Source organism: Brachyistius frenatus, unplaced genomic scaffold (assembly GCF_029030835.1).
Source record: "Brachyistius frenatus isolate BFR_SWC_R1_liver_20210118 unplaced genomic scaffold, ASM2903083v1 Contig_13, whole genome shotgun sequence".
Taxonomy (NCBI): Eukaryota; Metazoa; Chordata; class Actinopteri; family Embiotocidae; genus Brachyistius; species Brachyistius frenatus.
The window spans coordinates 1,456,064-1,471,703 of record NW_027210612.1 but is presented as its reverse complement, the minus strand read 5'-3'; the positions used below and the strand labels follow the sequence as shown (position 1 = coordinate 1,471,703).

Here is a 15,640-nt window from a genome sequence, read left to right as displayed (position 1 = left end):
CATGAAGCAGCGAGTTGAAAAGGTCAGACTTGTTCTGCACGCCAGCTCTAAAGTGGTTTATTAGCATCCCAACGACATATTCAGGAGATCGTCTGAGACATAATTACCTGGATAAGGTACAGATGAATACTGTATTTGGGGGAGAAGGCAAGGTTGGTTGGATATTGGCTTTGTCTCCATTAACCTGGAGCGCGGTGTTAAAGGATCTGTTTGTGGAGAGAAAATGACAGGGAGTCGGGCTGACGGGGCCGGACTGAGACAGTTAAAGGCCCCTCGCTGCATAGGATAATTAATAAATAAAATACCAGGGGAGCCCCTGCCATGCCTTCGTCTATGACAGGGGCTGTCTCCAGTGCGCTAAAGCATTAAATGACCAATTTCTGTCAGACTAACTTCCACCACGTTCTCTCTCCCTCTCTCTTTCGCTTGCCCTCTCGTCTCCGCTCCACTCTCACCCCTCTCTCCCCCGTTCCCTCCCTCGCTTCCTCGTTTTCTGAAGTGGGGCTACTTTGCTCTCTTTGCACTGAGTTTTTCAGCGACTGATGGCTCTAGTTCATTTCTGCTGAATTAATTGGTCCCTGAATGAATTCTGTTGACAGGGCAATTCATCATGTGTTTGGCCTGACAGTGACTGGGTGTTGGGTGTTGGGTAGGGGAGGGGGTGGAGGTGTTGGGGAGTGTGTGTGTGTGTGTGTGTGTGTGTGTGTGTGTGTGTGTGTGTGTGTGTGTGTGTGTGTGTGTGTGTGAGTGAGAGAGTTCAGGGGGGCGGTGTGGGGAGCCAGTCAGAGGTGGTGGGGGTTGGTGGTTGTGGCCTCCCACTTTTCTTCCTCCCCTCTTTGCCTCGTCTCTTCTTCTTCCTCTTCCTCCTCCTCTGTCCTCCTCATGCTGCAAAGGCTCGATGCTCTTGTTGAACTGTTTTACCAAAACAGTTGGGACACAAAGACACCCCTCCCGCCTCCCCCTCCACCAGGCTGGGCTTCTGTCAGACAGAAGACACTCTCTCATTTTGAAGGGGGGCACACAGGTCAGTGCTACCCCATTTTACACATTTTGGCCTTTTGTTACGCCCCTACACGCTTCCTCCCCAGCCCCGACTCCCTCCCCTCCACTTGATATGCACACATAAACACAGGAACAACCATTCCTCGCCCCACAGCTCCTCAACTCTTTTGGAGAGTGACATAATCAGGTACCGAGGCATATTTAGTGCTTAATTACACAACGTGTCGCACAATGGCCATTCAAAATGATAATTTAGCTCCTGAAGGGAAATCGCTTTGCACTGCTGACTGATCTAACAGGGATGGGGATGGTATAATAGCATATAGTTGGCAGATGAGGCCTGGGCTGAGAAACACAGCAATTTTATTTCTCCAGACAGCTCGTCGACGGCTCATTATTCTAATTGCGAACGATACTGGAGTACAGGATGCACACAGAGCCTGAGCATCCTTTGAGTTTGAGCATGGAGGAGACCTCTTTAGGCTGTGTTGAGTCAATCAATGCTCACTCATTACAAACATCACAAAGTCATGTTCTTGTCGCCTGGATGGTCTCACCCGCCGACAGTGAAAATAACCTCATAATCATTGTTCTGTCAGGATCATCAGCTTGAACTCTCTGGCTCCCTCTGAAATAACTGTAATTCGTATGAGTTGATGATTTATAGTCACAAACCTGTCATTTTAATTTCAACACCTATTACACTTGGACCAAGGTGGTAAACACACAGTTGCTTCTTCAGGAAGACTTTGAGACTTTTATATTCATTTGAAGACATGCATCTTCACTTTCAAGACGTAAACAACACAAGAATTCAATCTTTTTAACTTGCGACACATGCAGTAGTAGCTTCATGATCTAACATTGGACCACTTTAGTGCTTCCTTTCCCCAACACAAATCCATTTGGGATTAACAGAGTTAACGAAGGCAGCCCTGTGAACAATACTGCGCCCGTGCATCCACTAATTAAAGCTGCTTCTAATGAGGGCTCGTTGATTGACACGGCAGGGTTGGCCTCTCCCCTCACTAGCATCAACTATGACAGCCACATGATGAGGCTGATGACAGGCTCCCATGCAGGCAGATGACAGGACATCACCGCTAGACCACCACAACTCCTCGTCTCCGAACAATACTACACTTGTATGACACCAACAGATTCACGAGCCTCAGATAGAAGATGTTTACACAAAGAGTGATGATTAAATTAAAAATTCTGGGTGATTACACAGGACTTTTTCAGTGTTTGTTGCGTTCAAAGGACACACTCTGTCGACCACTGGTGGAAGAATCTAAAGAATAAAAGTACCAATACAACAGAGTAAAAATATTACAATAAAAGTAAAAGTCCTGCAATCAAATGCTTACCAAAGTAAAAGTGCGCGTTATCAGCTAAATGTGCTTTTATCATATTACTTTATCAGTCTGTTAATATTAATGCATTAATGAAAGTAGCATAATACCATAGCAGGTACAGTTGCTGCTAGCTTTAACCAGTTGTTTTGTATTTGGTAATTTAGTTCAGTCGTTACTAGTTGAAAGGGTCACAAGATAAATCTGAGAAAGCAAAGAAAAATCTTTGGCTTTTTTCAATTATCTCTTGTTGTGAAATATTGGATATTCATGGATAGGACGACTATACTTGATAACAAAGAGAAACTACAGTTATTAGATAAACAGTGTAGGGATCGGCATTTCAAGCATTAATACTATTCAGTATTCGCCGGGAACTAGTTGACTATTATTTGAAGACCTGCCTCCCTTCGGCCACACCTGCATGTACGTACACACACGGATAGAAAAAAAGATAGAAAACATTCATGCTGTAAACTTTGAAAACCTTTGCTTTGTACAAAGCTGATAAGAAGCATGTCTTTAGCTATCATCTTTGAGACGATGGTCGTTGTTCCCTCTGCATGTCAAACTTATTTCTGGTGACAAAGCTAGCCCCTGATTATTGATCTATGTATGGGCTGTGTGCTCGCTGCTTTGCTACCTGTGGCAGACTTATATTCTAGCTTTACATTGGGAGAGTTTCACTTCATTTCACTTTATTTCACTTCATTTTCAATTGTGTTTTTTTTTTAGGTTTTTGCCACAGAACTTTTTGACGGCTGTTGCCGACCTTTCTGCTGTTTGTATTATTGCATCTGATCTCACAGAGTGACACACATTTCACTGGAGCCTGCCATATTTTTCTTTGTTTATTTTTAGGGTTGTTTAATGGCGGTTGGCAAACAGCTTTTCGATGTATTTCTGCCACCTTCAGGCAGTAGTAGCATTACCAGCAGACACCAGAGTAAGACAGTAGTCCCATAAACTATTTAATTAGATTTTTTTTTATGACTATCATAAACTATCCCTGAAATGCAGTGGAGTAAAAATGATAATATTTCTCTCTGAAATGTCTTGGAATAAACGTATTAAGTAGAAAAAAACAAATACTAAAAGGAAGTGCCCCTAATTGTACAGTTCTTGAGGTAATATACTCACTTACTTTCCTCCAGTGCTGTCAACCACCAATATTTTGAGATACTTAAGACGTCTGGGTTATAAAGAATTTACATTTTAGAAAGTGTATATATATATATTATTTAATTCAGTATGTTGATATATATGAAACTTTTGCCAGGATTGCTTCAGACTGTGTCCACTTACTGGCTCTTTACAACTGTCTTATTTTGCTGTATATATTATCAGTGACAGACATGAATCATGGCAGAGGCCAAGCTGTAGGGCATCTCCAAGCCAAGTTGACAATGAGGGTGAAGTGTTTGAGTAAATCTTGTGTGAGGCCCGTCGGCCCCCTTCGCAGGGCCTCTCTGCGCGGGGTTTGAGAAGCCCCGAGGATGACAGGTGCTTTTCGTAATGCCTAACTGATGAGAGCCAATCAGTGGGCTCCATTCTGCTGGTGTGTGTCTCTTCTCCTGTTGTTGTCATCTGGCCTCGCTAAAGTAAAGATGAGCTTGACTGACAGATGCATCCGGGTTCACAGTTTATTGGTTTCTACGAGAGAGCCAGATATGCCAATTTAGACAGGGTAGTGACAAAAAAGTTCCCATCTAAATGGAATAATTTTACCACTGGGAATTCTCAGCTGGGAGAAGAGGGAGTGTTAGATTGTGTGTGTGTGTGTGTGTGTGTTTTTTTTTTTGTATCTTTTAACAAGGCCTGAATGACAAACACATAGGACAGTTAGGGTCTGACAGAAACAGCAGCTTTTGATGCTTCACAGGGGATCCATGAAATAAACAATAGGCAGAGGAAAGCAGAGAAATTGAATTACAACTGGCTAGGCTCGTGTGTTTCAGAGTGGAGAGTGGAAGTGAGGCAGCAGCAGTGTGGTAGAGCAGGATGAAACCAATGCATCATTAAATACACTGGAGTCAGGAGCTGGGGCCAAGCTCTCCTGCCTCCCCGACTGTCCTGTGTCTTTGTTTAACCCTCTTCTTTCAGCCCTACACACACACACACACACACACACACACACACACACACACACACACACACACACACACACACACACACACACACACACACACACACACACACACACACACACACACACACACAGTGCAGTTGCTTTTTCTCTTATAGACTAAGGCTAATTTAACTGTTCATAAAATCAAACATCAATACACCAGCAGCAGGATCCTTGAACTCTGAATCATTTTCTTATGGGGTTAATAATGAGGGGACAACACGTCAACGACAGACATATAAAAGAATTTATTTCTCATGTGCACAAAAAAAGAATTGGAACAGAACTGAAACAGAACAATGATTGAGGCCACAAGGCTTTCCGTATAGATTTTCATCAGAAATCCTTTTTATGTCCATGACACGTCTCCTGTATCATCTTTACAACAGCAGAAGACCCATTGCTGCGGAGGTGCTCCACTTCCTAAAGCAAAAAAAAAAGACTTTGCCAGAATGACAGTGGCTCACACTTTGCGCCGGTTTCATTTTCAGATATGTCGAGCTACAAATACAGTAGACAGAAATAGGCAAATCCCAAGTGCAATTTGTAGAGGAGAGCTTCTCCTGAAGAGCAGGACCGCAGTGTGTTTCTCTGTTTTCTGGTGCCCTCAGCAGTGACGGGTAACCCTGGTACCAGACGATGTGTTAGCTTGTGTAGAGTTAAAGAAAACTTCATCTTGGATACTAAACGGTTGCACTGGTAGCAGGAGGGTTGAGAGAGCGGAGGGAGGAGAGATGGTATGAATGCGTTTCTATACATGGAGGCACAGATCACCGTAATTTGGATTAACATAATGATCACAACATCTACAAACAGCAAACAGGACAATATCTTTGATTGTTGCCAAGGACTTCAGTTTGATCGTTTTAAGGGAATTTGTGGAGCAAAAGGGAAACCAGAGGAAGAATCATTTCACGCCGGAAGTCTTTTTGTACTTTTGAACTTTTATGCTGTTCTCCATGAGGGTTACTTGTTCCGAGCCCAACAACAAAAGATGATACAGAAAGCCATTAAACTCATTGCATAGTGACATAAAAAACATCATCATGACAACATCATGAGAATAAAATAAAATGACAAAGACAACCTATGTGATGTTAGCATCTGAAACCTGCTATTGACGTAGCCATAGGTTATACAGCAGTTGTGCCTTTTCTCGGAGCACAACATTACATTAAGACATAAATGTAATGCATGTTTTTTTTTTTTTTTTTTATCAGTCTGTATATCTACAAAGGGAGCCAGTACATTAGTATGATACTGCAATGGTGTGTGTGTGTGTGTGTGTGTGTGTGTGTGTGTGTGTGTGTGTGTGTGTGTGTGTGTGTGTGTGTGTGTGTGTGTGTATGTGTATGTGTGACATTATATTTACAGAGAAGAATTGTCTTCACATTATTCACAAATCATTCTATAAAGCAGCATTTTGTTGCGATCGTTGGATTCAGTGTATTTCGCCTTTTTCATGACAGTCATATGCATCGTTCACCTGTTGAAAAGTCATGACATACATCTTCAGTGTGGACTTATTTAAAAGATAATACTGCTTTAATTATGCATACATATACTGTAAATAAAATATTAAATATCAAACTAAGTCTTTGGCAAATGTAGTTAAGAGTACATTCACAAAATATTTTTCAAAAACGCAAAAATGAATCAGTATTTCCTTTCAGCCCCTTTGGAGAGTGGAACTTTATGGAGGTTGGTGAATGTGTGTTCTTAAAGGCAATTAATTTCATGGAACAGGCATGGATATAGGTTGAAAAAACAGGTTTGTAAGGCAATTGTTGAAGCTAATTTGCAGTCGGTTTGCACAAACTGCATACAGCTTTCTAAACTGTGTAGGCATCTAGTGGTATGACTAAGTAGCTGAATGACATATAACTGAACTGAAAGGAATTTGTTCATGTAGCTGCAAAGCCATGGCTTGCAATATCTTCAGAAACTGAAGCACCAATGCAACATAAATATTTTCAACTTTAAATTGGTTAATTAATTTTAAGTGAATGTACCAAATAACATTAAAAAAAAAAAGTTGTATAAGCTGAGGTTATAGTGCAAAAAAAGAGCAAAAGACATGACTATGGGATGAGAGAAATGTGACAGCTATTCTGAAAAATCTTTGTTTACATTAAAAGTAACTGACGGAAAAAAATAATTTAAAGTATTGAAAATTCTGGCAAAACCACTTTGAGTTCATGGTCACCACATTTTTAATACTTTGCAAAATGATTTACATTTTTACATCTGATTGTTTGCCACAGGGAGTGTAATGTTGCCATTGGGGTGTAGGGTCAGTAAATGTTGTAGGGCATGCTGTGTTTATCTGATAATTTAGCTGGGACTGGAGAAATGGGAGCAGAGGACGTAGTCAAAGCACCAGAGTAAAGCCCGTTCTACAGCATGGAGCCAGGATCTCATTAAGTGTCAGAGGGGCCCCACAACACTGGTTCAAGTCGCTACATTATCAAGCTATGGGACTGTTGTCGTCTCCCCTGGACTTCTCTCTTTAGGGCAGAAAAATACTGCAGTTCATTACATAAAGGAATGTGAGGATCCATGAATAAAATAACAACAACAACAACAACAGCAACAAAGGAACAAAATTAAAAACCCACAACATTTTTTCCACATGGTATTCTTCACACTGTTTTTCTTCAATTTATATTTTATAATATATATATTTATATAATCTCTTAAAGTCATTCTGGAAGTGTTCAGGTCTGTGAGAGAGTGAGGGCATGAAAGTTCTGACTGCTCATTGGGCCCTTTTCCGACCGAGTGTGTTACGCTGAAGCTGGGCGCACCGCCGTCGACATTCCTCCACATCACATTAAGATGACGGGGTTTCCTTTGGGATTCCGCCTCACTTCCCTTTGACCTCAGTGTTTCTCAGACAGGGACAATATGGAGGCCGAAGCACTGGCCCTGCAGTTTGAGCTGGTCTCTGGGGTAACTAGTGGCGGTCGTAGGCAGTGGCAGCAGTGGGAGGTGCGGAGCCACGGGATGCGGCACTATAATAATAAGGGGAACCTGAAAGTTAACAGAAGAACGAGTTGTTGGAAACCACGAGGTCAAACATCACAAGACACATAAAGTGCCAAGAAAAGAGAATAATCAGAGCTTGGAGATTTGTATTGTAGTTTTTAATAGGTACATTAGCGTACAGTAGGATAATTTGTATTACAGAAGACAAAGTCACTTACTTAGTAATGCTGGATTGCTGAACCGCCATGCTTCGTTGTAAGTTGTGTATTGTGGATGAGAGTAAGGGTTTCCAGAAAAGTCCCCTCCTTTAGAACGAACGGGCAAAAATGATAATTAGTGAAGAGCTAAGGAACACAAATGGCTGATAATTTGTAAATTATAAGGCTACCAAGTAGGGCTGCACAATTAATCATGTAAAAATTGTGATCTCGATTCATGTCTCTACAACTTCATTTCTAAATGCCAACAATTATGCGTCATTTGGACATCAGCTTCATCAAAACGAGCACTCCTATTCCCTTGACCAATGACAACGCAGCATTTACACCACGTGATGAAGAGCAGCAGAGACAGGCGCTGAGGAAAATGAACCCAATGGGAGTGAATGAGATGCGAAGAAAGAGAAAGAAAATGCACCAAAAAAAAAATGTGTTCAAAGGTTGTGTTTAATAAAAGAAGACAATTAACTGAAACTATGTTCAGTATCAGATTCATGAAGCTGCTGCATTTAAGCTAAGTTGATATCCTGTATCACTGTATTTTGTATTTGTGTTTTTTTCTTTCTTCTGTGTCAGGTAAATGACTCCACAAAATTTCAATATTGTAAAATTTCAATTGTAAAAAAAAAAAAAAATGTAATTCTCATTTTATCCAGAACTATGCAGCTCTAAAACCAAGTTATATTGCAGTATTAATATAATCTTGTCGCACAACAATGTTTGAGTGATTTTTGTCCTGGCCTCTTGTACAGCTTCTGTCCACAGCCCCTTCAGGTGAACTGTTTTATTCATCCTGTTCGTCTTTAGGATTTCCTCTGTTCGTCTCCTAAGTCAGGACTTCAGTGCTTTTTGTCCTGATTTAAAGTGACGATGCTGCACTTCAGGACTCTGTAAAAGTTGCCCAGAGACTCATTCTCTCATTGTGCTCCCTGTGCAGGTCGCAGTTGGAGAAGACAAGAGGCTGAGGGGGGATACAGAGAGCGACGCTGTGGGTCCGCAGGTTTCGTTCTTTTTATGAGACTATAAAGGCTGGGTTTTATATGAAGCTGTTGAACAATGGCCTTTGCATTAACAGTGTTTGGGGTCAATCACTAAATCTTTGGCCGCCAGATTAAAAAAAAAAAGCACAATCCCAGGATTAAGAGGGCACTTGTGTTGTTGTACTTGTTTGTGTATTTGCATTAGTTTAACATTAAACTCTCTCCAGTGGCATATGAGCTAATAAAGCATTTTAATTTGATTTGAGATATCAGCTTTTACCTCTGTTGATATCCTATAATGTTCATGCACATTGAGCTCACTTGTAAACGCTGCACGTCAGCTTTGATTACCGGTCAGGTACATGTCACGGAGCAATGAAGGGAATTGTGTTTTCAGTTGTTTGGAGGACAGATCTACACACGCTGGCAGCTATAGCATCCTCGCTGCTGGTTGTGTAACTTGAGCTCATCCCTGAGAGAGATAGTGATTTAAATATTTACAGGCCCTCCACGCCTCTGTGTTTTGACCCTTAACTGTTTGCTGTGAACCTGAACTGCAGGTTAAGTAGAGGGGAAAGAGATACGCTCTGCAGCCCTGGGTGTCCGGGGAGGCGAGGAGAGGAGCAAAAGCAGTGTTTATCGACGGGGCTGGTGAGAGTGCGCTGTGTGGACACGGCGAGGGTAATGAGCGCTGGGAGCTGGAGTGTAACTGAGAGGAACTGTCCTATCTCACGGCCACTGATTGTGGTGATCGCCTATCGAGTTCATCTAATGTCCTCATCCACAGACGCTAACCACACGCTAACCGCAGTCTAACAAAGCTATAATAAGCTCGCTTCAATCCTTTGAGTCAAGAGCAACGCTTTAAGATTTCTTCACTGTCCCAGCAGTGAATGTGTGTTGTTAGTATATCTGTGTACTGTTATGTGGCCGGAGCATCACCTGAAGGGGACGATCTTGTGAAAGTAAAGACCTCTAACAGTAGATTTAATGGCACCATAAAAGTAAGTAGCATCACCTACCAGGAACCATTCCAGCAAGTGTGGAGGTGGGGTAGCTGCCTTGTCCTGTGGGGGGGACATGAGGCGGGTAGCCAGGTAAGGTGGTGCTGGCCATGTCTCGACCTGCAGGCACACAGAAGGATGCTTTGTATTACAAACATGTTCAACACAGGAAATTTGAATTTGAATTGATATTCTTTATTTCTACTTGAGAGAGTGAAAGCTGACGAAGTCTATTCCGAGCAATTGTGAGGTCACAATTAGACAACAAAAGCACTTTGGTTAAGGTTAGAGAAGCACACTGGTTTCAAGTCACTTGCTTGAAGTCATTCTTGACTGTTTCTGTCTGTGTTGTCATGTTGTAGCTTATTTGAGCTGAAATTGTACAGCAAGAACAGATATCGTAAAAACGAATCAAATATGGATTTCACTGGACCTTTTTTCTGATTAGTTCAGCTGTTTCCTTCAAAACATATTTGCCTTTGCAAACTTATGGTATGTGAACTTAATTTGTAACATCTAAGAGATGTGGTTTGATATGTAGTGAGGTAGCAGGAACCTGTCTTCAGTATGAACCAAAGATTATGTTTTTCTACTCATTTCTGTCATTGTACTTTTTCACACTTTTTTTTGGGTGGGAAAACAATTTGTCTTCTTGATCCTGTCAATAATGTTGCAACTACCAGCCTCTCCAGGCTCTTATGATCGCAATAATAAAAGCAAATTGTACCAATATTTGCAAATTTTGCAAATTTCCCTAAATTTTCTGGAGCTTCTTAATAGAAGCTCTAAAAGGACTTTCCCAACCAGACTTGCTTTAACAACATGAATAACCAACATATATATATTTTTTTTTCTTTACAAATTATAAATTACAGTCCCAGATTTCCCGTTTAATAAAGCAACGTAACATTCATGACTTGGAAATCTTTTTGTAAATTGCTTGTGGTTCTTTTAGTTGAAAAAAAGAATAATAATAAAAAAAAAATGATAAGAACTAAAATATTTCTTCCTATTTCTGAGATGTGCTACGTACGTTTTGTTTATGGCTAATTCCCACCATTTTACTGCAAAAAGATGATTTTTGAAAATTGCAGCATGATTTTTTTTTTTTTTTATAGAAGCTGCTGCAAAATACAATATTTTTGATTGCGACACTCATAGAAAAAACTGTGAAATCATGGAGGGACCGAATTACAATATTTCATAAAAAAGATGTATGCAAAAAAGTGAAGCGATGCATATTGCTCAAAATGCTAAGAATGACCACAAACTTGCGGCACCATGGTTCAGGATGTTGCATGCTGTCCATGCATATGATAAAATGGATATCCTGTTTGGGGTTGCACAGGGCTGAAGCCTATCCCAGCATGCAATAGGTGAAATCCTGGATACACCCTGGGTAGGTCACCCATCTTTATTGCACGGCAATTCATTTGAAGTAAAGTTATCTGTTTTAAGAGACACTACAACAACCTAACAGTAATATCCTAAGGTTTGCGTAGGCAGCTAAAACTGACTGGACCATCAGGCCAATGAGGACTCTCTCTACTCTCTGCTCCACATTCCACAATGAACAGTGACATCATCAGGCTTGGCTGGATGAAGGGGCACACAGGACTGGCAGATACGGGTCCAAGGCAGGCCCCAGCATCAGCCCTACATCTCTGCCTTTGAAACCCCCCTTTTGGCCTCCTCTGGCCCCCCAGACTTTGGGCCTGTCACGTGGCTGGAATGGACTGGGAGGCCTATTGTTAATCCGAGAGACGAGCAAAGGGTCACGTGGAGAAAAGCAGGGTGAAAAGGGGGAGAGAACAGTTGCTGTTAATGAGGGCCAAACAGTCAGCCTCGCTCCTGTGTACACAACAGTCGGGCCACGAAGCAAAGTGAGAGGCGGACGCTTTAATTTGCTGTATGATTGAGAATGACTAAATTGTACAAAAAAAAAAAAAAAAAAAGGAACACAGAGGTAAATCAGCTGAACAGAGTGATATTGACTCTGGCTATACGGGGCCCTATAGGTAAAGTTGTACCTGCAATAAAGGGCTGGCTGGCATACTGGCTGTAGCAGGGACCGTGGGCATGGACAAGGTAGCTGGGAGTAGAGGCATCTACAGAGAGGGTGGACTGGTGGGGCAAGATGTCAGCTAGAGCAGAATCCCCAACAGAGGAGGGGGTGAAGGGGGCAAAGGATGCCTCATGGGGCTCCCGCTTTACACACATGGAAGGTGGATATGACGGGTGAGAGTCTGGCAGGTGGAAACAAAAAAGAAAAGAAAAAAATTGATGCAATGCAGACATACAACTACACACACAAACACACACACACACACACACACACACACACACACACACACACACACACACACACACACACACACACACACACACACACACACACACACACACACACACACTGTACTTACTGTACATTCACAACAGTCACATGGTATGGTGAGATGGATGTATAGCTTTATAAACGTCCAAATGACCATTGCATAGAGGCAAAAAAATACATTGCGGAAATCAAATCTGTCACAGGAAAATATTAAAAAGAAATGTCATGCACGCAGCCAGACACAACGAGTGGGTAACGGGACTCTAAATCCTTATCAGATTTAACGTCGGACTTAAAGGGAGCATAAGAACGAGAAACAAGAAGCGCATTTACTGTTGTACATCAACTCCCAATCTAAAGAACTCAACATCAGACATTTTATATGAATACTGAATAGATAAGCAGTGTTTAGCACTTGATTTGTTCATTTACATACTTCATAATAATAATCTCGTATGCACCCAGCAGTAATTCATTCCACTAAGTGGAAACATACACCAGTGAAATGTTGCAACAACACATCGCGCCTGATCAATCAAGCTCAAATGCGTAAAAAATTTCCCCAAGGTTTTAGGAAAACAAACAACATAATCTCACGGCTGCTTTCTCACAACAAAATCACTCCCGCAAATAACCAAACAATCGGCTTGTAGACAGTTCAAAACTCTACACTTTGATTTAATTTGGCTGATGAGTCTTGGCGTCTTTTATTTCACCGGCTTCGCCTCTCGAACCTGTGCAATCAATGTGAGCTCTGTCTCTGGCCTCTCGGTGCCTGCTGCAGAGCCCGTTCTGTTTGCTGGGGCCTGTGGGGAGAGATGGCTCTTTCCCGACACCATGATAGCCTCATTAGCTGCTTCCCCCATCATTGTTGTTTTACAACAGGACTGTGTGTTGCGATGCCTCATTAAGATAAGGGCTGTTCTATGGAAGGGGGACGCAACACTGTCAGCCCTAAGATCCTAATAACGGAGAATCACGCAACGAAACTCGCTGCTTTTCTCATAGTAAAAATGATCAGGTTTTCCAAATCTCCTTCTCCTTCTTTGTCGTCGTAACAGCTGTAAATGTGGATTCAGACAGAGGCAATTACAGTGAAAACATTCATCCCATCTCATCGCAGACAAATGTCTGTGCTATAGAGGGAACAATGTATGTTTTAACTTAAAATCAGATCATTAAAAAGAACGGTTGCTGTGATTCTGGCATGAGCAGAAATATTCTAATGAGTGGACTTTGCATTTAATTGGCTGGACCAATACTTTATCACATGCACTGTCCAAGTGTGTCATAAATTTGTTGGAAATGTGGTCTGCATTTAGAAATGATGGCAAATCCCTCGTGCTAAGTTCTACTCTTCAGTTTAATTATAGCTAACATGATGTCTGTTAAAGTCTTTAAAGTTAAAACGGTTTTAAAAAGTCATGTTTCCCTGCAGCTGATTTGGGCACATACACCCCCAGAAAGCAGGCACTCATTGATACTATAGACTGTATATAAAAATGGATGTAGACACTGGGTTTGAAAAGTGAAGCCAATGTTAAAGTGCTTTAGTGCAATACCACAGAGGACCACTAGGGGACTCAAAAAGACTCCTCAGAATCAACTTCTCTCATGAAATACAAAGTCAATAAATATTTCTTCCACAAGTATTATAAGGCTCAAAGAGAGGTATGTTTGGGGGGCGTGCTTGGTTTGATTCACATGCGTTGGATGCAGTCAGGTTGCCAGTATGGGTCTTTGGGTATAGTGTCCTTCAATTCTCAGTTAGATCTCTGAGTCACATTCACCCCTCGCTTCTCCACAACTCCACCATCTCATTTAAATATGGTCACTTCTGGCTCCAAAAAAAACAACAAGAATGGCAGCAGCTAAAATGCCAGATGGCAGTTCGCAAGCCAATGAGTTGATTGATACAAGAAAATACAACAGATAACTTTCGTCGTTAGCTTCAGTCAGAAACACCATGAACACGTTATATTCCACGTAGATCAGATTAAAAACAGATTTGAAAATGTATGGTAAATATGGTATACTCTACGAGTGTCTGCTTCAGGAAACACAATGTGATCACCTCAGAGGGCTTGTCTAAGTGAACTTTGCTCGTGCAGGTATCATTATTTCGAGTCTCTTGTTGTCAAGGTATACAGCCCATTTAAGCTTTCGGACAATAATCTGAACTTTAGGACGAGAGTGCAGCTGCCTAACATGAGGCTCAGGTCAAGTCTGTTTACACTGTATCCGAGACGTCCTGTATACTGTACGTGCGTGTTTTCTCAGCGCCTGAGCAACCATTGTCAAACAGACAGCGGTTACAACGCAACAACAACCGATACAAATGCTGCGTTCAAGACCACTGAACTCTGAAACTAATCAGACATGGTGTTGCTTATTGTCCTGGAGACGAGGCAGAGCCTGGGTAAAGGGAGCCTGTCAAATCACAGGCCCTGATGATGGAGATGGAAGATAAACTCAGGGTCCTTGGGGACTTTTCTCCTCAGCAAACACATCTGAGAGAGGGGAGACGGTATAGAGTTCTCCAACATCTGTCTGTGCTACACCACTGATACCACATCTACAGATCCCATCAACCATAGAAATGGACTGTTAAGAAACTACAACACTCCTCGGAGTGATGCTTCCAGATATAGCTACAACAGACCTCTCTCAAGTGAGCATTTCATTTTTAAACGTACACTGAGGAGCTTTGGTGCGCAAACCATTTACTGGTATAACTCTTGTTTTGAGAGGCCGACATTCAATCTACAGAGAACTTTCTCAGCCCTCCAGTATGCTCAAAGTAAAACTCCCCTCTTGTGTAGTCAGGTGAGGAGTCTATAGAGAATTAAAAGCTTAAATTTACATTGGTGGGGACACATTCATGTTTGCTTCAAGTACAGCATTTAAAACCTATTTCTCTGCTCTCATACATTGTACTGGTGGTAATTTATAAGTACTTACACCAAAGGTAACAATAGAGCGGTTGTCAAAGGCTGCATCCAATTGTTAGAGTTAAGAATATTTGCAGGGCCAAATAGCTTAAATTCCCCATCCACAGGTTTAACGTCATTCATTATCAAATGTGTGCTCAAAGGTTAGTGTGCTGTTTGGGGGGGTGATATAAACATTAATTTTCAAGCTTTGGGGCTGCAGGCGTTAACTGAGCTGAGACGAGCCGTTTGTCACCAGGCCACACACCAGGCACCGCAGGTTAGGTAGCTGCTTGTCATTTGCCACCCAGTAGTGAAAAGCTGGTCCTGCCAACTCATAAAAAAGAGCCTCAAATTGATCCAAATTAAAGTGCTCCGCTCTTTCACCGTCAGTTTAAAAAAAAAAAAAAAAAAAAGATTCAAAAAGATAGAGAAACTATATCTGAGAAAATACAAAAAGAAATGCAAAAGCACCAGCTTTTCACATCTGCTAGAGTTGTAATAGGTCAGAGGGGTGCCCATTTACACCTTGACATCCCACAGGCTCTGTTGAGAATGATTATCTAGCCCAGCCTGCACAGAAACCACTGAACTCCCACTGGATGTAACCCTATTTAACCATGGAACAGTGGCTGCTACATAAAAATATCCACATATAAAGCTTCTGCCAGGAGTAGAATAACTAAAGATGTGCAGACCC

General features: G+C 41.7%; 1 protein-coding gene across 3 annotated transcripts in view; it reads right to left on the bottom strand.

The window, feature by feature from the left end:
• Positions 1-4,724: 4,724 nt before the first annotated feature.
• Positions 4,725-15,640, bottom strand: part of pax2a (paired box 2a) — a 31,718-nt gene continuing 20,802 nt past the window's right edge. For 2 of the 3 annotated variants that reach the window (XM_069692750.1, XM_069692751.1), the window contains 3 exons: positions 9,694-9,795; positions 7,692-7,778; positions 4,725-7,518 (listed from right to left, as the gene is read on the bottom strand). In XM_069692750.1, coding sequence (XP_069548851.1) covers positions 7,442-7,518; positions 7,692-7,778; positions 9,694-9,795 — 266 coding nt within the window. In that variant the 3' untranslated portion in view covers positions 4,725-7,441. The remainder of the gene's footprint in view (positions 7,519-7,691; positions 7,779-9,693; positions 9,796-15,640) is intronic. The other variant, XM_069692752.1, reaches the window with a different exon arrangement.